Source organism: Chamaea fasciata, unplaced genomic scaffold (assembly GCF_029207755.1).
Source record: "Chamaea fasciata isolate MVZ Bird 193981 ecotype frontalis unplaced genomic scaffold, bChaFas1.0.hap1 SCAF_15, whole genome shotgun sequence".
NCBI classification, from domain to species: domain Eukaryota; kingdom Metazoa; phylum Chordata; class Aves; order Passeriformes; family Sylviidae; genus Chamaea; species Chamaea fasciata.
In genome coordinates this window covers 12,431,293-12,452,565 of record NW_027094100.1, presented here as the reverse complement: position 1 = coordinate 12,452,565, position 21,273 = coordinate 12,431,293, and the positions used below count along the sequence as shown (strand labels likewise).

Sequence of the window (21,273 nt, the reverse complement as noted above, 5' to 3'; positions counted from 1 at the left end):
AAGAACGAGCTGAGTCCAGCAGCCCTCTCCTCCCACGTCACGTGATTGTCTGGAGGTGACAGGGGGCTGGTGGTGTTTGTCCCCACTAAAGGCCTCAGAAGCAGATCTGCTCCTTCCCATCCTGCTCTGCATTCTCAGAGAAAGATTATTTTTTAACTATTGATGAAGTCCAAGAAGTGCCATGAGCTTCCTCCTTGCCCGGCCTGTCCCAGTGCCAGGTGGAACCTGATCTGGGGTTTTCTGGAGTCTTAACAATGTCCCCACTGACTGACCCCACCAGGTGTCAGCCAGTTACTTCAGTTCTCTGGCTTTGCCTGGAAGAAGCTTCTCCCCATCTTCCCTTTTAATGCTGGACATGAGGCTCTTCTGAATTTGTCCCACCTCCTGCTGTAATACCTGTAAGTCCATTTTCCAAAGCTTCTAGCAAAACATCTATATCTTTCTTGAGCACTGATGTGGAAGTAGCTCAAGGTGGGGGTCCCAGCTGAGGTCAGGGGGTTGCTGGTGTCTGTGCTGGGGGGACCTTCTGTGCATCCCCTTTATCCCAGTGCTGGATTCACAGCTGTTGTGTCTCTCAGGTGGAAATGAGGGGGCAGAAGCCAGGTGAGACTCTGGGCCCATTAATGGCAATTAATGGCATCATCTGTTTCATCAGCTATAAAACCCCAGCCCAAGAGCTCTCAGGTTTTAGGGGAAGGCCCATAGCAAAACTGAAGTTAAAAAATTAAAACTACCGAAGGTAACACAGGTCTGTTCCTGATATTATTTATGGAATTATTAAGTAATTTTCTAATGCGTAATATTAATATTGCATGTTGCCATTTAAATTGTGTAAGAGTCAGTGCATGCTTCTTCAGATTTGTGTGTCTTGGGATTTGTGCCCCTTCTGGAAGTACCACACCTCTTACCCTTTCTGGATTACATTTGAAAGGACTGGACAAGCAGTTCATTCTTTATTATGGCAGCTTTACTTTTCTGTCAGTATTTTTCACGCTTCCATTTCAAATTGATCTCATTCCTTAAAACGTGTTTCATCCATAGAGCACACTTCTGAAATTTCAGTCTCTATTTTGTCGTTAGCTCTAGGGAGAGCCATCTCAGATGTCATTTTACCTGCTGAATCTTTCCCCCTGATTTCTTGTTTTGAATTCTGTGTTTTAGAGGCTGAAAAGGTCACACCAAGCTCAAGGGTAGTGCTGATGCTCAGATGCAGGGGTGGTCATCCCTCCGAGGTTGGGGCTCCAATCCCAGCTCTGGAGTGAGATTTAGAAACCTCGGTGCCAGCAAAAGCTGCTGTTGCAAAGGAAACTCCACTCTTGTTTTGCTGCTGGGGGTCTGGTGCCTGGGAGCAGGGGTGGCTGGAAAACATGACTCCATGGGGCTGAGATGGAAATCCTGTCCCACAGGGGCTGTGAGCACTAACCCAGTTCGTGTGTAACGCTGATTCCTCGCTGCTGGTGCTGCTGGTGGGAGCAAACGTAGACTCCTCTTGAAATGTGAACACACTGCCTTTCCACAGTTTTAGCTTAAAGGATTCTCCCTGTGCTGTCTCAGAGTCAAATTTCTCAAGCCGGTTGATCCTCTGTTTGTTTTGGTCTCCTCTGCTCTGGTAGGGCCTTCTTCTCACTTATTTATATCTCTGTAACTCCGGAGGTGCTCTCTGGAAAGCGCTGGATCAGGAGGTTCAAGGGAAGAATCAGGCCCAGGCTCTTTCTCAGGAGCTACCAGGAAAATGCCTGGGCTGTGCAGCTTTTGTAATTAAAAATGCATGAGCTCTCTCTTTTCTGTCTTTTTTTTTTTTTTTTTTTTTTTTTTTTTTTTTTTAATGAATAGGACCCAAAGTGTATCAAGCCTTGCTGGTTTTATTTTTTCTTTCTTTCTTTTTCTTGCCCCCCCCTTCCTTTTTAATGCTATTAGGTTTATATTTTATTCTGAATTGAAAAGAAAATTGTGGTTGTCTTGACTACTAAAAAAACCCAACCTACACACCGCTGCAGAGATGTGCAACAGAGAGGAGGGAATTTAGCTGTACTCAGCTTGTGTTGTTTTACAACTGCAGGTCTTGGAGCAGGTTTGGTGGAGGTGCCAGGTCTCTTTAGCCTGAGCTGTAGTTTGTAACTCGCTGAGCCTTTGCTTACCGTGGCGTGTTTTGATTTTCTCCAAACTCAACTTTATGTACAACTAAAAATGTGTTTTGTTTCTAGGCGATAGTATATGAAGGCCAAGACAAGAACCCAGAAATGTGCCGAGTTCTGCTCACGCATGAAATAATGTGCAGGTAAGAAATACCCCTCTTCCAGTTAATTAGTGATGAGAAGATGAATCTGTCTCCCAAAATCTAGGTTGAACCTACAGCTATTTTCGGACTGAAATTTATCTTTCTTGCATTAAACAATCCCAAAATAACGCTGTTCGGTGTGTGTAATTAGCAGCAAGGTCTCAGTCGTCACACTAGTTTTCAATTATTTATAAAGAGTTATTCTTAACAGAACGCTGCTGGTTTTCATTTAGACACTGTAGCCCACAAAAGGTCTCCTCACTGAAATTAACAATCTATTATAGTCTTGTAGCAATAAACGTTTGCCCCCAATTCTCAACAAAAACTCCTCGGCAAAATGACAAAATAGTATTTTTTTGTTTTATTTTTTTTTTTTTCTGGAGGTGCATTAAGGAGTGAGGTCAGGAGGTTCTTTTGCCCTGGTTGCTGCTCATGCAGGGTCTGCACTCAGCTGGAGCAGAGCAGCTGAAGCTTCTCTGTGCAAAAGATGTTGTCTTCTTGATTTTCTTTAGAATTCCCCATGCAGATTTGGCTCTGCCCAGTGCTCTCTCAACCCCTGTCTGGGGTTGGTGACTTTAATTCAGTCAAATATCTTCTCCCCCAAACTTCTGCAGCTGCTTCCTTCTCTCTTCTGGCTGGTTGAAGTAGGTGAAGCCTTTTCTACTTCCTTTTTACCACAGACCTATTCGCCACCTCAGAGAGCTTGACCTCTCAGTCTCATTAAAGTTAGTGGGTGTTTTTTGCATGTCTGAAAAAATCATTTGTTACATGTTATTCGATGGCAGAAAATAATTCCCTGGTGGAAGACGAGGCGTTCTTGCATAAGCTCATTGTTACAATCAGTTGTTTTAAGACTGTAAAAATGCCATTGCATGCGTTGTAACTTTTACAAAACACATTTACTAAAAAGGAGTAACTTGAGGGTAAAAACTAGTACCCACTTCTAAAAGAAAAACTTGGATGAGGGTTTCCTGGCAGGGGAGAGTCTTTGACAAAATACTCAGATGGAAACTTCTCTGTTGGTTGATTTTTAAATTTTTTTTTTTTTTAAATTCTTGGGATCTGCGTGTTTTGTCCTCCACTGACAGCTCCTCCTGCTAAAACCCTGCTGGGGGCAGCACCCTGTGATGAAGGCAGAGAAGGAGTTGCTCTCCTTGCTCTGCCAGCTTGGGTGAAACCCTTCACAGCCCTCCCCTCAAATTCTTCCTTGAAGCAGGACTTTGAGGGGTTTTAGTTTTCATGTCGTGCTTTTCTAGGCTGCTTCCTTCAGTGAGTTTGGCTTCTTCCAGGAAGTTTGCACCTCCAGAACAATCAGCAGCTCCAAGAGTTGCCTGAGCCTCTGCTGCCATTGGGAGCCTCGTTGCCTTGCTGAGGACTCCAGGCCACTTCTGCCTTTCCAAATGGAATCCCAGTCATGTTGACAACCTGTAATTGTCCTAAAATTCATTGGCCCAATTAGCATGACTTTCACACTGGATCCCTAGCTATGAACAATTCATGGAAATATTAAAGGAGGCCCCTGACCTGATAAGACTCAAGTGCCTTTTACTTTTCTCCTGTAACAGATCAGTAAAACAGTGGGACTGGGCACATGAGTAAAATTAAGCACATGCTCAAGCGCCTGCAGTGTCAGGGTCTGAATCTGCCATTAGTCCTGGGTGATGTGTCCTGATCCTTAACCAGCAAGGTTTGGTGGTAGGAATAACTCACTGAGCCAGAATCAACTATTTTATGAATTAATTTCCATACAGATACTTCAGAAACATAAAGTGTAAGAAGTAAATTAAAACTTTATATAGTGGGCTGAGTTTTAACCAGAAGACCAAATGCCCACATCACGGATTTATAGCCATTCAATATACTTTGACTGAGACAAAATTATTTCTGTTCTGGGAATGTGGAAAGATGCGCAGCCATTCCCTTTATTAAGGCCCTTAGCACTTTCTTTGTTCTTAAAATTCACTGGTTCAGAAGCTTTATTCTTCTCCTCCTATTTATTTACTGCTGGTCCTTGCTTTGTGTTTCATGGCCATAAGGTGGAGGGGTAGAAAAAACCCAAACTGACTGTAGTAGGCAAATGTTGTGTTCCTGATGGGGTGAGGGAGACACATTCAAATTTCTTACAGCTCATATTAGATATTCCCCATTTTCTTTGCTGCCCATACGTGTGTAAGAGGGTGCTGTTTGTTTACCAGGCCGCTTGACCCTATTGCACAAATCTGTCATCTATTGTGCTGCTAACACGCTTTTAAATTGCAAATCTGATGCTCTTTAGGGGTCTAGAAGGGGAAAAAATTCTCTCTCCACACCATTCTGTTTCTCTTGATTTCTTGCCTGTTGTAAGTGGAAGTTGGGATGTGCTGAATTTGCACCAGGGGTGCAAATGCAGCCTCAATTATAAGCATAAAATTAGAGTCTGTTCCCCATTAATCAGCCCAGCTAATTGCTATGCACTACCATTAGCCATATGGTGTGAAAGACAGCTTGCTCTCCCTAAGATGAAATTTCTTCATTTCAGACATGAAATAGTGAGGGCTCTGTATTTTAAAATAGCTTGTTTTAGATATTTAATTTCTAAACAACTTTCAGCAGTGCTTTCTATCAAGGCTAACTGCACAATAAAACTTTGCATTTATGTGACAAAGCTGGGTATTTATAGTGTACTACAGCTACGGCACAGAGGAGACAAAGAATTCAAATGTATAAGAGAGTCCTGGCAGTGGTAGGAGAGCGAAGCTGAGGTTTGCTTCAGGTAGCTGTTTATTTCAAAGGATTTCATTGTGTTTTGTCAGATATAAAAATCTACACTGTTGGTGAAAATGTTAATAGCTGGGGAGAATTCACAACCTCAGTGGAATTTATTAGTATTGTAGGCAGCATGGGGAGGGACATCTATAGTTAATATTGCCTCAACAATTTCCATTATGAAACCTTCAGTGGCTTACAGCTTTGCCAAACTTAAACTGTTCTGGCTGAAATATCCTTTGCAGGGTGTCAGCCTCAGGCTGACTTTCTTTGGAAAGTTTCAGCTAAAATGGTCCAGTGATTTCTGAGAATGAGGTTGGAGTAAAATATGGGTTTTGTCTGTGTGAAAGAAGACCCTACAGCTGTTTTGGCGAGGGGGTCCCGCACCTCCAAGCTCCAGGGTGAGGAGCCTGTTTGGGGTTGTCCCCGTGGCATCACTGGTGGGAGGGATCCCACCTCGCTGGGACCTCATGCAAAATCTCCCACTCAGCCTTGTTGGGGCCTGGCAGTCAAAGTCTCCTTGGCGCTGGCCACGGGCCCCTAATTCCTCATTGTTCTTTGTCCCCGGGATACACAAAGCAGGGCTCCTGCACGGGGGACGCTGTGGCCACCACGCCGGGGTGGGGACGGCCAGGGAGGGTCTGGGGGGACAGACGTGGGGGTGAGGAGGGCTCGTCCTGTGGGCCTGGGCAGAGATCCTCGGGCACATGGAAGGGAAGAGGAGGAGGAGGATGAAGGGGAGCAAGAAGGCAGCAGGTCGCCAGAGCTGGGCTGAGGAGAAAGGCAGCAATAAAAGCTGGAGGTGGTGGTGGCCTGGGGAGGAGCAGGATAGGGACGGGTGAGAGGTTCAGGAGTGAGCCATGAGGATGACAACAACAGCAAGATGCTCAGAGATGGGGTGCAGGAGCTGCGTTACTACCAAGGACTACTACTTTTAAAAACAAGCAAACCTCACAAAAAAAAAAATCAATTTCTGTAGGCTTTTCCTTTGGGCCAGCATGGCATTGTGTTCGAGCTGTGGCTCCTGGCCCCACCTGGGGAGAGGTGTCATGGAAGAACAGCAAAGACAAGTCCTTGTCCTCCTGGCTACAAGGAGCTGGCATTCCCTGCTCTTGCACAGAGCCTTGCTGGGAGTTGGAGGGTTTCTGAGTGGTTTGGAGAAGCTCCTGGGAATTTTAAAATTCTTTCAGGGAAAGGAGAAAGGGTGCTGAATATTTAGGAACTTATTTCCAAGTGCTAAGTAGGCACTAAAAGCCAAAGCTTTTGAGGGAAATTGAATTAAAAGCACTTTTAACCAGGTCTGAAACTCAAGATCTGCGTGATGCTTTAATTCTTTGCATAGCAAGACTAGAGCGAAGAGGCCTCCAATTCTGCTGTTGCGGGGGGTAAAAAAACACAAAAGGCAAACTAAATTTTCAAATATAATTCTCTAGATCATGAAGGAATATTCAAGGTCTCCTTTCATGCCAGAGAGCCACCAGATGGTGGGATGTGCCAGCCATGCAGCCCCTCCACATCACCCTCAGATTGTGGTCAAGGAGTGAGGTCTCCTACCATCACTTGGGACTGTTGGGGCGCTCTTTTGGGAAGGTACCCCAATTAAGGGGCCACCCGAGGGGCAGTGAAGTGTTTCCCTTGCTCTCAAAGCTGGGTTGTCCCCACTGGTCAGTGCCTGACTCCATCCCACTTGTGGCAGGAGGTGAGACCGAGGTGTCCCTGTCCCCAGGCCCCTGTGGCTACCTCTCCCTGTGGGTTAATGCCCCAGGACAGTGCCAACCTCTGAGCCTGGTGGTGTGTGGATGGTGGTATTTGCCCATCTCGTGCTGGGAGCCTGGGAACCTTTGCTTGCCTGAGTAAGTGTGGCAATTTCTGTCCCTCCAGTCTGCTGGGAGAATGTCAGGACTAGCCCTGATTCACTTCAGTCACAAGAACTGCATTGTCTTAACTTGTGCCAACTCTGTTTCTAATTACATTTTAATCATTTAAAAATGATTAGCAGTTTTTATTGCCTTGTTTGTGGGTAAATTTTCTCACCCCACACATTCTAGCTGCACTCCAATGACAAATCCTTTTATAGGCAAAAAAAGCCCCCGAATGTCCCTGGGACTATTTACCTACAGCATATTTTATTCCTTCCTAAATTTTAATACTTTCAGGGTGCCAAGGCTCTGGCGTTTTCTGGTGGATCAATTGTGGTATTGTGCTGTAAAATTAAGCAGTTTTTTTTGGCAATCCCAAACAATGTAACTTCCACCGAAATGAAGATACCACACATGTGTTAACTGTGAAAAGTTTCAGCCCTGAATAGTTGCCTTGAAGCTTTTTTGCGGTGAAAAGAATTATGTATTTTCCTCTCTTTGAAAACAAAATTATTATTTTTTTTTAAGCCATGTTTAAACAGGCTGTTTTTGTAAAAGGCCCCTTTTTTGTTATCTTTAGTGTGGTTAGTTGCTTTATTGCTAATCTTGGTGGGTAACTGTATATTATTCACTCTATTGTTCAGCAACACAAGAGAACCTTTGTCATACTCCCAACACGGCTATTTATATAGCGTGGCACTTCTGAGGGCTTCTTCCTGCCCTGATGTTCTTCCACCTTCTGGGGAAAGGAAAATAGTTCATCTGAGAGGGAGAGTGAGCAGGGGTCCCTCCTGACAGCTGCTGAAATACAGGCAAGATGCAGGTCCCTGGGATGCCACTGGGAACAAACTTAGTGGTTTCCAAAGATTTGGTTGTGTGTGGTTGAGGTTGACCAGAAAATTTACTGAACAGGGAGATGTGCTCAGGTCTGGCCAGGGAGAGCAGCCGGGGTTGTCACCACTGCCTGACACTTGGTGTCATCATGGGGTGGGGTTTCTGCAGCCGCCCAGGTTGTGTCCAGCAGGTCCTTGGGGACCAAGAAGGACTTGGGAAAGTCAGGAGCTTCTTGATTTATTTATATTTTTCAAATTTCTTGAAGTCTTGACTTCAGTGGGGGATTTTCTTTTAAGGAACGTCAACAAACAGGTTCTTTCCTTGCGAGATGGGGGATTTCCTCCCCGGGGGTGAGTGGGTGGATGAAATCTCAAGTCTTTGCTGACCTTTGGGGCTGTGATTTGGTGTCGTGGGTTTAGATGGCGTGGTGGGAAGAGCAGGGCAACTCCCAGCCACAGCTCCAGAGGCACCAGGAGGGATTCCCACCTGGAGCAGGAATCCTGTACCTCACATTTCCCTCACCTACGAACTCACCTGCAATATATTTACACCTCCGTATGGAAAACAACCCTTGACAAGGAATCATCAAAAAACCAACAATTTAACTTCTCATTAGGAAACAATGAGATTCAAAAAAGAATCCCAGCCTCGAGGTCAGCCATGAAGCAGTGCTTTGGGAGATGGAGCTTATATTTCACATGCCTGCTTTGTGTCTGACCTGATGCAGGGCACCAGCAGCCAGAGCAGAGCTCTCCATGGCATTAGTGATCATTAACATGCTCGGAAAACTTGGGGAAACAGGCGCGCTCGAGCATAAAAAGCTGCTGCTGCTGCTTGCATTTTAGCTCCCCCATTAACACCAGCGTTTCTTAGAGGGAGAATAATTGTGCTCTCGGAGTTTGGGGGGAGGTTTGCCAGTAGCTGGGAATTGTGTGGAAGCAGGAATATCTTGTGGATGTGTAACACAAGCGTTAAGCAAATGTAAAAACCAGGCTCAGCAGGGAAAAAAATCTGCCTTATTTTGTGTGCCAGCGTCTGCGGGACAACTGTTAAACCCCGCGGAAAAGAGGCTACAAACAGGCAGCTCTCCCTGTTTGGGGCGATCCTTGAATTATTATTTGTGAAAGGGGCAAAACCCCTCTCTTTTTATATTTTCCGTTGCTAACCAGCTGTGCAAGAAGTTAAACATCGTAATTAACCCATATGTGACCCAGTACATTTGACTGATTTGCAGGCAGGGCCGGCAGGGTAACTCGAGCCGGCAATTTGAACCCACCATGTTCGTAATGATGATTTTACAGTGTAATGGTCGCACTAAATCCTTTCGCTTTTGCTCTGTAGCCGCTGTTGTGACAAGAAAAGCTGTGGCAACAGAAATGAGACTCCATCAGATCCAGTGATAATTGACAGGTAAGGACTGCTATTGTTTCCTTCCATTTTTTTTTTCCTTCCTCCCTCTCCTCATTATAATGAAACACCTGCCCTGTGTTGCTAATGGGGAAGAATTAGGAGGATATACGGATGAAATTTTGCTTTTTTTGATACAGAATTAGTTGTGCTTTGCAGTTGTGATTGCCTTGGAAGGGCCATATGTGGGATAACGTAGGGATACTGGAGCACCCTGCTCTGTGGAGGGCTCCAGCTCTTGTAACTGATTCATGTGCATAAAGAGGAGATTTTTCTTTCTGACTTTCTGTGACTCAATTCACATGCTATGCCAGGGAAGCTTCAGGAATAAAATAATAATAGTTTGTGATTTATGAAATGTGGTTGGGTGCTTATAAATATTTAACTTTTATTTGAAAAATGTTTGAATCATTATCACTTAGCTACTGTAGTTCTGTTGGATGCAATCCATCTACATTTTAAGGCTTTTATTTATGCATAAAAACAGTTAAGAAAATAGATCTGCAATGTAAGGTTTTTTCCCTCCTCTTATTTTCTTTGGTTGGAATACTATTTTGACTGTATTGTCAGTTGATTAATTCATTTTTGTCTGTCTTAATTATTGTGTTTTTAAACAGATCCATATTGCTAATCTGACATCACTGAGTAAATCATTGTACTACAATACATCTATTCCTGTTGTTCTGAGCCATGTGTAGTTTCTGTTGCTTGCCAATTATGCAAACTGGTAGCCAAAGAGCCATTTTTACTTTTGAATTGTCCAAATGTGTTTTTCCAAAGCCGTGTGAGACAGCCAGGGTATTGCGCAGCGTTACTCTAGAGGAGTTAAATGTCCACCAAGTACCAAAAGTGTCTGTCAGGGCTGGGGAGAGCAACACCCTGCACTGATCTGTGGGTAGAGGGACCCCAAAGGGACCTACCCAAGCACACAGGGGTGAGGGCACAGAGGATGTGCCTCTCCTTGCATTGCTGTCTGAGTTATGTTTGCTGGATGAAGTTTGTAGTATCTTCCATGCCAGAGCATCTGTTTTATGAAAGAGGGTGAGGTGGGTTTGATGTGTTGGGGCCCCCACTGGAGAGCAGTCCAGAGCCTTGTGCTCATCCCAGCTCCCAGTTCTTGGATGGGTTGGGTAGGAAAGGGCTTTTATTGGATGCTTACAGCAGATGTTTTGATTAGCTGTAATAAGTAACCCTGAGAATGTTTAAATCTCAGAAGATATCCCTATCTATTTTAACTAGGCAGATTTTCATCTTCTCTGAGCATCAAGCAGCACCAGAGGAAGTGTGTGTGGGGGAAAGCCCCCCAGTGAAACCTGTACAGAGCTGTGTTTTATAAGCATGCTGCAGAGCTGAACACTATAAACATGGTGTTAGAGTGGCATTTTGAGCAACATGAAAGCTACAAAATTCACATGAATTTTTCATTGTACTGGAAAGTGAGATGTTAAGATGCTAATGGCAGGTTTACAGAAATATTTTTGTTTAACTATCTAGTATGCAAAACTGCCAGTTGCAAATCGTTTTAAATTTTGAAAGCCAGAGATGCTGTCTGTTACATGCTTCCTGCAAAATGAGGAAAAGAGGTACAGGAAAAAAGACGGCTTTATCTTCCGAGTGGTGATCTATTCCTCAGTTTTTATATAAATTGATGCAAAACTTAACCAATTTTGAAGTTTCTTCTTAAAATGCAAGCTAAACACAATTCAAAGCTGATAATACAAACCCTGCCTCGCCACCCGCACCGAATCACACTTGGCTTGTGAACGGGTTAAGCTTTTAAAGTTCTTCACTTGGTTTTAAATTGTGACTTTGATACAGAAGGTTGATATGACTGTGGTTTGAATAACACTTGATTTTGACCTGTTCCTGTGGGTTGCAATGGCATAAGAAATTTGACTCAGCAGTACTGTAATTAGCCCTCCCCGTGTTTTTGAAACAGGATTGTGTTACCTGGATTGCATTAGTGTGGCTTCTATTGTTGCCGCTTCGCATCTGTCCCAGTAGGGTACTTAAAACCTTTTCTTGGCTGGGGCTAGTTCAAACAATTTAGGCCAGGCAAGTATGTGCTTTATACAGTTAGTGGCTTTAGTGATGTTTCTTGTGACATTTATCCTATTCATTTTTCTTGTCCCCTTTGGTTTGGAAAGGATGAAGTGATGTATACGGAGCCTTTTTACCTTAAAACGAGTCCTTTAAAATTGTTCTGTGGTTAAAATGCCTGCACAAGTCAGGCCATGTGTTTGGTTGGGCTCCATTGTCACTTCTCCATGCACACAGTTTTTAACTATTATGTCAATTGATATGCAAAGCCATATTTAGTTATTTTTATTTGCACTGAGCTTAGAGAATTCATTTGCCATTTGGGTTAAAGCACTCCCACATGCCTGATGCTCTGATCGAGTCTTTGCCTATGGATTTAATCTAACTCTTGCATCAAATCTTGTGAATCCACAAACTCTGACCTAACATAGAGTTTAACATAGAATCTATCCATGGGATTTTTGACATATGTACTTACATGGAAATGCTATCCTCTTCTGACAAGTTGGAATAATATTTGGGATTAATTAATTCTCTTTGATGGGGCTGGAGAGACTTGGGATAGAGCGGGCTCTGGCTTTGTGGTGGTTTGGTGAACTTGGAGAAAAGGCTCTTTGGTAACTTCAAAGTTACATGTGTTGTATTCTTCTTCAAACCCTGGATATATGTGAAACCCAATTGTATATTTCTCTTTAATGAAAATGTGGGTTTTAAGAAAGAAAGAAAGTAGCTGTGTTTGAATCAGGGTATGACTTTATTCTTTATAAAATTGTTTTATACTTTGCTCTTTTATAGTATCAGCAGATACAGTAGTGAAAGGGACCTAAAGAAATTTATACTCATATAAAAGACTGATTTAAATTTTCTCTGGAGAACAAAACAAATCTATTATGATTACAGAGAAGTCATCCCAAGGAAGTTTCTTGGAAATCTGTGTGCGTCTGTATCATCTTCTTAGCATAGCCTGTATATTTTATTGCTAATCCAGTTACTTGTGTTGAGATGAAGATCTGATGAACAGGAACTCATTTTAAAAGGGGTATTATTGTCACAATACAAATGCACAATTCCTCCTACGAGTGCAGTGGCAGGGCTGTATTGTAATCACACTTAAAGAAAACACAGAGCACTTCCTGTTATTAAATTAAATTCTAGATTGATTTAACTTTCAAATTGTAACTCATATTTGAATTTAAAAGCTTTGCAATAAAATTCCTGTGAAGAAATTGAATAAATTGTAGTTTTATTACCACTCTGGATATCCTGGTGTCCTAACCTTTTTCCTTACAGTTATCTTAGTTCAATAAATAAAACCTCATTAGACTATTCCCATTTCAACGAGTTTATTAAATTTTACAGGAGTAATTAGCATAAGCTGTGCTAATTTTTCTGGAAGACTAATGAGAGAGCTTCCTAATTAGGTTTGCTTTGTAAGAATCAGAAAAGATGATAATGACAAAAGTCACATAGGGGAGAAAGTGGGGCTTTGTGTTATTCCTTGGTTCAGGAAAAGGCTCCTCTCTTGGCACTCTGTTCCAAACTTTTAAACCCAATTTACCATTGTCAGGACCGATATTTAATGGTGTTACCAGTGCCTGCTGGGGCTCCTTTACCTTTTATGGCTGCATCCAGTCAATAGGAGTCCTACTGACTGATAAAATAGGAATAACCACTGCAATCCCAAATATAGTGACAGAAAATATATAAACCATATATATGATATATATCCTGCTTGAGACATTGCATGGAGAAAGGGCTGAAAACAGGCAGTTGCTGGCTCATCCCAAATTTTGCTTCTTCCCAGAGAACTTGAGTAAGCTGATGACAGTGACCTGGGATTGGCTTTGCTTGTATTTACCAATAGAGGCAGGACCTGTGGTGAGAATCTGGCCAGTGTCTATCTTTTGGATTGATAATCTTTAAGTGAGGCGGAAGTCAAGGGGCTTCATGCTGGAGCTCCTCTGGGAGGGACTGTGTGACCTTTGGGGGCAGGAGATAGCCAGGGCTTCTTCTAGCCCTGCTCTGGTAATAATGAAGGTCTTCATGTGGCATTTGGATGCAGTTTGGGAGCAATGAGGAGGTTTGTGCCTTTCCAGTGCCATCACAGCTCTTGTCCATTGGGCAAAGTGGGGACTCATGGATTGGAGGTTGTAATATTTCCTATGCCTTGATATCAGATGACACCAAAGTACATTTTAATGCATGACCGCCTAGCAGTGTCTGAAAGGCCTCTGTGCTTCCACCAGGTGCAGGATGCTCATCTGGGCTCTTTGTAACCTGTCCCAGCACACGCAGCCAACTCACCTACAGATGGGTTTGAAATCTTTCAGCTTGTAACCTGAAAAGTTTTATGTTTGTGGGTAGGATTTCACTGTGCAGTGACATGAAAAACTCATTACCTCTGTTTTACTGCTTTACAAGTCATCATGTAGTGGATTGTATTTTACAGGCCTGATCATCTTTTCATCCTAAATACCAGGCAGGTGGAAAAGTGACTGGGAGGACTGTATCACACTCCCTACATCCTCCCCACTAACACACTGCTTAGGTAGATGTGGCAAATAATGCGTTTTGCAGTAGCTTTCCATGTCTGGAGAGAGGGGGAAGGAGATGCAGGAGAGGTTCTGGCAAGGGGGCAAGGTGGGTTTTGCTGAGAGGGAGCTGCTGGGGGATGCTTTGCTGCAGGGGATGAGGCCAGTGCTGCAGCTGATCCCCACCAGCCCACAGGGACGTGGGCTCATCACAGCACTGGTGTCACAGCAGAGTGGCAGCAGATGCCAGGTGCTCTGGCAGTGGCCCCTTGGCAGGAGTGCCAGTCTCTGCCCTGTCCTATCCTTGTCCCCCTGCCCCCGTTCTGGCACTGGTCAGTAGCAGAACGTGGCTGTGTGGAGTCAGGGAAAGCTGATTGTGCCAATGTCCTGTCCCCCCCTTGCTCGCACCTGGGATGGGACTGTGCGAACCTGGAAGTCCCATCACTGCTGGGCCCTTGGGTGGGTTTTCCACACAGAAGGAGCAGGAGGACAGGCATGGAGCACTCTGATGGACCTCCTAGGTGCAAAATATCCCTGGGTGTGAATATTTGGCTGCTATCTGGAATTTTGTGCTGGAAAGCCCCCCCACCTCATTGCTGTGCCCCTTCCAGAGCTAGATGGGCGTTATTGATCCATCAGGGAGGAGTCAGAGGAGCAGAAGCTGGGTGACAGAGCTACCCCCAGCACTGCACAGAGATGTCTCCCAGGCTGTCTTTTCAGGCTGTGCTGCTAAACCCTCTGGGCCTCTAAGCAGGGTGTTCAGAGAGAGAAGTTGGCCTGGAGCGCTTCATGCGAGCTCCGGGAGCCTGTGAACCCACACATTGCTGAGAGGGGAGGGACCCAAACACACATCCTCCAGGATTTGCTTGTGATTGATGCAGCTGAGAAGCATTACCCAGAACATTTCCCACATGACTTAGGCAACCAAAGGCATTTTGAGCTGTTGTGAGATAAATGGGAGACTCTGATCAGTAGATGCTTCTCACACTGAGATTCAGGCTTGCATGCTTGTCTCTCTACAAGTGCTCCTCATGCATGTGGTGTCAGTCTTCATTCTGGTGATGAAATCACCAGAGCTGGGGGTAGCTTTGCAAGGATTCTTGCAAAAATCTCTTGGTTTCAGCCTGCTGGGGTTGGCACATATCACTTCTGCTTATAAATTCCTTTACTTTGCTCTTGGGGCTGAATGAACTTGGTCAGGGTCAAACCAGCTTCTGCTTATTGTTTGTTTGATTTCTCTTCTCTCTGCCTCCAAGTATAAGAATTTTTGTGTGATCTCAGAAGTGTTATGCGCAACCTTAATTTGGTTTGAGCTTCACTCAGAAGGTTTGTGAGTTTCTCAGCAAACCTGTTCTGAGTTTTCAGTTTGTTATTAAATCCCAAACCAGGCAAGTCTTATGTGGTTTTGGGTTTCATTGCAAACATTTCACACTACTCTAATAGTTACTTGCTTCTCTCAGTGATGCCTTTTGAATCCACAGCTAGTGTTTGGGGCTTTATTTAACTGTGATCTTATGCTTGATTATTACTATTTAATGTCATTGGTGGTGTAGCAGAGGCTTCTATTGCAAAGCAGGCTCATTGTGCTGAATGCTCAGTAATTTCTAAGCAGGGAGATGATCCCATTCCTGAAGAGAAATGGTTCTCCTGATGCAGAGTAAAAATCGAGATTTTTCCAGGGAGACTAAAAAGCTTGTGTTAAATGTCCTGGGGAGGGGGGGATCTGAAAACAAGGTTGCTAGTTTTGGCATTTGACTGTTAGTGCTCACCCATAGCCAGGGGCTTGGCCAGCTGTGACTTGAGTGCACACATGGGATGTGCTGGACCTGCTGCCCCAAGGCCAAGGTCAGCGTGTCCATGTCAGTAAATCCCTTGAGCTCTTCCTGAAAAGTCTCCTGCTCAGCAAGGGTTAACAATTTTAGGAGACACAATTGGTTTGTTTTTGTCCTCAAAGTCCATCCTGAAGATGCTGTGGATTTTATTTGTGCAAAGGAATCTAGCTGAGACCTCATGGATTACTCTGCTGCTCTGTTCTGGTGGCAGGACTTGGGTATTTGAGGTTGGAGGTGCTTTAAAAAGTTTGGTGCAGTGACCTCCTGCAGTGCCAGAAAAGCTCTGAATGCTCTGGTCCCAGTAGGAGCCCAGGGCCTGGCAGGGTGATCCATCCCTTTGTTTTTTTTTTGTCACAAAACTTCAAATGTGCTCTTCATACCTATTGATTTCTTAATATGAACTCCTTCTTCAAAGTCTGTCCTGCAGCAGGGAGGATGTGCTGGGCACAGTGGGCTCCCTGGCTCCATGCAGCTCAGTGCCAGCTCTTCCCTCTCAAGAGTGGTGATTTTTTTTTTTTGTGTGTGTGGGGGAAAACCCTCTCTTTTTCTCATATGCATATATATACACACATACTTTCTGGAGTGGATAAATTTCCTCTTCCATCTTAACACCTGATTTATTTCCATATTTGCTGTCGCAGTGGGAATGCATACATGAATAAGAGCAATGGGGAAATGTATTTGCAGAGATCATCCTCAGTTTTAATGCAGATTAGCTAAAATTCTTCTGAACATGAAAAATGTATCTCAGCTCTGTCCCAGTGTTTACTGGATAAAAACACAACGCAAGCTTTATCCTGCAGGAGCTGAGGTGTGTGAGTAGTTTCCTTCATGTGAGTTTTCATAAACGTTTGCACGTTCCAGCCACCAAAATGTATTCTTATAAGTAATTTGCCATACTTATTAAAATAACTATGTTAAATTCACAGGCACTTCTGCCTGCTGGAAGTATTTAATTTTAATACAACATCTAACTAATAAAGTTAAAAGAGAGTAAGAAACACTTGTAGGTTACTGTGCAAATCGTGACTAAGTTTCTAGAAATGGTTTTAACACTGTCCTCAGAAGGCATCAAGTCTCTGTAGTGGGAAATGTTGGTATGAATTTTCCTCCTTCCCTGTAACATCGTGATATTTTTTCTGTAACAGTTCTGGAAAAGTACAGAAAACCCATACAAAGTTCCCAGTGTGTCACATTAGCAACTTTGCATAGGTAGTTTGTGATCAGAATATATTACTGTATCAACTGGGTGTTTACTTTTTTTGCTAAGGACAGTATTTTAGAGGTTCTTTTTCTTTTTAAAGTGGAAGGAATAATTTATTCCTACCTGCTTTTTAAAAACAGCAGCTGGAAATAGGCAATGTGAATACGAATTTTCTGTTGCTGTTAATATGCGAGTGATATGAAATTAGTTATTAAAAAGCTTTATGTCAAGTCACTGAAATGATATACTGGACTGTAGTAAGGTGACCCAGATATAGAGCCTTTCAGAGCAATCATTGAAATGCTATGAACAGTGCTGTTTTGTCTTTGGTTTCTTGCTGCCTCTAAAGGTGTAGGCAGATGAAGATAACTTTAAAAAGAGCTATTTCTCCAATTACAAGCTTTTGTCCAAGACCAAAGAAAGATTTTTAGACTAACAGCATTCACTATAACAAAATTAAATTGCCTTCATCTGACAAGAAGCAGCGTCTGGCAATAGTTTGGGATTTTTTGTTGGGGCTGGAGCAGCAGCTGCCCTCTGTACCCCGTGTTTTTCCCAGACAGGAGGTGACCTGAAGTGGTGGCAGTGAGGTGGGGAAGGCGGGAGGGCACTGGGTGCTGTCCCCTTCCTTTGGGGACATCATTTCCCCTTCCCAGGGCTCTGGGGAGGGCTGAGGGAGCAGCATCCCAGTACCACCCCTCTTCCCTGCCCCCAAGGCCTGGCCAAATCTTTTTGGGTTTGTAACAACTCGCCCGGATCTGGCATTCCACAACTACGGCATCTCGCTAACGGGCTGAGGCACCAGAGTTCAGTAATGTAATATAAAAAGTAATGGTGTTAGCTAACACATCCTTAATAAGATATTGTCTGCTGCTCTGCCATATGCTACCGAGCAGGCTTTCCCTCTGTGGGGCTTTTGAGTTCTCTCAATAAGATTATTTCAAATACTCTAATCCTGAATCATTGACATGAATACAAAAGCCTAGTGACATCTAATAGATGCCTCTTAGCTTTGCTTTTCCTCTTGTTCCTTTCCTTTTTCTTCTCTTTTTTACCTGACAAAAAGCTTACAGACACTTGGGCTCTGTCTCTCAGTACCAGCATGTGGGTCCCCTCATGAAATATAAAGGAGGAAAAAGGGCTGACATAGGGCTGATAAGCCACAGAGCAAAGGACCATAGAATTAAAAGTAAATGCCAGTAAATCCTACCCTGTACACTCAGTTGTTCTTTCATTGTTTTCTTTAATTCTTCCAGCACCATGCTGGGCTAAAAAAGAGATGAAAAATGGTGCTACCAAAAAAAAAAAAAAAAAAAAAAAGAAGAAAAAAAAAAGCTGATGCTACAATGCCAGGGTCATTTAGGCTTGCTTGATTCTTGAGTTTTACTAGTGCTACTCTCACCTTGACTTTCTAATCAGAGTTGCAAACATTCAGCTAAACACATAATTCAATTAGCTGACTGTTTAGGTCATGTTTTTCAAAGATTAATTAAAAAAAAAAAAAAGAGAATACATCCTCGAGTAACATGATTGTGACCATGGAACAGATTAATTTTGAATAACTAAATGTTAGAAAGACTTACTATTCCAATGTGAGTGTCTCGCAATCAAAAAATGATTTTTCTCTTAGTGTTGTCTCGACTGTCAGAGGCAGAAAATCCTTTTCTGTTCATCTCCTTTTGGACTTTGACAAACTATTCATCTGTTGATTCCAAAATCTGCCTTTGGAAAAAGTTACTGGTGCAGGATACAGCCATTGTCTACAATGGGTTAAAAACAAGCTGTTTAAACCGCAATACTTTTCCTTAATTTTTATCCACGGTTTTGCAGAGAGACTCTCAGGCTCTCCTGACCAGGACAACCATCAACTTCCACCCAGTTGAGTCAGGTCTCCTCTGTAAACTCCCTCAATATAATCCTTCAGTTGGATTTTTTGGCATCTGCATCACTACATAACCATTGGCTGACTTCCCAGATGTTAAGTCACTTTGATAAGTGGATGTTAAAAACCACTTTACCTAGTTCAAATTTTGTAGAAAAATGACACAAGGAGAGGAGAAATGTATTCTGTATTCATTATAAAGTTCTTTGCTCTGAAAGAAGAATAAAATTAGCCACACTCAGAGCTATTAAGATTTGATGGTCGCTTCTCCTCCCAGCTGCTCCAGGTGCCTCCACATCTCTGGCACAGTCCTGCACGAGCGGGGATTTGGCTGCAGAGGGGAGTCTACACCCTGCAATATCTTTTTGGGGGTTTTACAGGAAAGGGAAGGAAAGGACCTGCAGCTTGGATCAGGATTTACTCTTTTTTAAAGAAAAATGAGGAAATTCAGCTGTGTTACAAATGAGTGCCCTAGAGTTTTCTGTGGTCTGGGGCAGAATTTGTTTGCCGTGCTGGGGTTTATGTGCTAAAAGCAGCTCTGTAAAGCTTTTTTTTTCTTGTCTCTGGGTCTTTCTTTTGGTACCATGGCTTGCTGTTACTGGGCCCTGCTGCACTCTGAGGCTGCTGAGTGAGGGATGCACAATGGGAGAGTCTCTGCCCTATGGAGCTGTTTAGGCAAGACAATCCCTAGGCTTTTTTTTTAAAGCACAGTGAGCTCCATAATAGCTCTGGCATTCTGAAAAATGGAATAAACAGTACTCTGGTGTAGGAGGAAAACTTCTCGCTGAACCCCATTATGTGTACATAAATTGTCATCTGTCGTGTACCACGTGGCAGGAGAGAGGAACTTTCCTTTTTTTTATTTTTTTTTTTCCTGAAGGATTGCCCTGCTGTGACAATGGTAACTCAATTTGTCAGAAATTACAAGAGCATTAATACATCATGCCCTAATGTTTCATTAGTACATTAATACTTTTGAAGTCATCGGAATTTCCCTAATAAATGTCTTCAGAGTTGTCTGGCCATTCATAAATTTGAGTTTTCAGCGTTTTAATTGTAATTGAGATACCTCTTTTCCCTGATTAATCCTTGGAGTTTGTGTGTAACAATCAGCCTTGTTGACATCCGCACTTGAAGGAATAACACGCTGTTAGTTAATATTTGTGTTATTGCAGAGTGGCATGATTTGGAGGGGGAAAATAAAAATAGGGAGACTATTCTCGGGGAAACAAAAGAGAATTTTGGGAATGCTTTTTGCCATGGTAACCCAGTTATTGCTCATTAATCTGCCACCTATGAAACGAGTTCCAGACTCCGACACTCCGCAGCGTCCCTGGGGGTCGCGGTACCTGCGGCTGCCCCTGGGAGGGTTCCCCTGCCACCAAATCCCATCATGTGCCTGGATGGGCCTCAAAGAGGGGGATTCCCTCCCTGCCTGGGCCACCTGGGCTGCCTGGCCCTGCCACCCCAAAAGCAGCTCCCCGGGGTGATGGGGAGCCGGCCCGTGGGCGCCGCTGCGTTGGCTTTAGGGGCCGCCTGTATCTCCAGAACGGAGGAAGTTTTTTTTCCTTCATTTCCAAGATAAGGTGTCATTCATGAGAGCAGCGTGCTGAACTAATCAGGTTAATTGAGAGGCCCTGAATAGCTCTCATTGAGCGGATCCCTCCTTCCTGCTCAAGGCAGATAGTGCAGACGGAGAGATTACAAGTGCTTTAAACTCTTTCTCTCCATCTCTGAATTTCACACCCATTTCAGGATGACGAGGGTCAGAGCAGACGTGTGACACGGGGGTTGTACAATTTAGCTTTGCTGGGAGCAAGCTTTTATTTTTGTTGTTTGGGTTTTGGTGTGGTGGGTTTTTTTTTTTTTTTCCTTTTAATCATCATCATTGTGATTATTTTTCAGTGAGGCTAGTGCTTCCCATCTCTCCTGATGCCAGGGACACCCTGCTGATTTACACCAGCTGGAGTGGTGTAAATTACTCCACTGTTTTGGAAAGATGCAGAGGACATTTGGAAAGATGTAGAAGACTAATGCAGTCGTGTGATTGGCTCTAGATTGACCTGCTCCCGAGTGTCGTTAATATTAAAATTATTTCAGACCTAACTCATGGCAGGGCTGCAGGAAACATTAATTTTAAAAAGATGTTTTCAGTGTTTGAAGCAGATAGCAGTGGAGTTTATTGCTTTTATGGTATCATTTCCCTTTAAACCCTTCTAATCGAAGTGGCTGTACGTAATTTTATTCAAGTTTACCAGAATGTGAAAGCATTTCCCTCTGGATACTCTTGCCAAATTAGGAACAGCCAGGCTCCAAACCTCATCCTAATCTTCCTACTTGCCACAGTCTATTACATTTTCTTTGCAAATTGTAACTGTTAGGGTGAGGAAGACCGAATTTTCAGGAAAACAAATTCCCTAAAAGTAGTGTGTGTGTCCCCACTTCTCCAAGCTTAGTTCAATTTAAACACGAGCTAAACATGAGCATCGTTGTCCCTGTTGGCCCCCTCCTCTCCCCCCGCTCCGGCTTCTTTTCCTTGCAAGTTTCAGGAATGACTTTAATTATCTCTACAATCAAATTCTCACTGCTGTCCCTGTGAAAGCGTGTAGTCATGGATTGCTGGGATTATTTTCTTTAGCACTTGGGGATAGAGAAACTGGT

The 21,273-nt window shown here is 43.5% G+C and overlaps 1 protein-coding gene across 8 annotated transcripts in view; it reads left to right on the top strand.

The window, feature by feature from the left end:
- Positions 1-21,273, top strand: part of EBF1 (EBF transcription factor 1) — a 266,875-nt gene that overhangs the window by 9,835 nt on the left and 235,767 nt on the right. For all 8 annotated transcript variants that reach the window (XM_066197371.1, XM_066197370.1, XM_066197369.1 and 5 more), the window contains exons 5-6: positions 2,205-2,278; positions 9,058-9,126. In XM_066197371.1, coding sequence (XP_066053468.1) covers positions 2,205-2,278; positions 9,058-9,126 — 143 coding nt within the window. The remainder of the gene's footprint in view (positions 1-2,204; positions 2,279-9,057; positions 9,127-21,273) is intronic.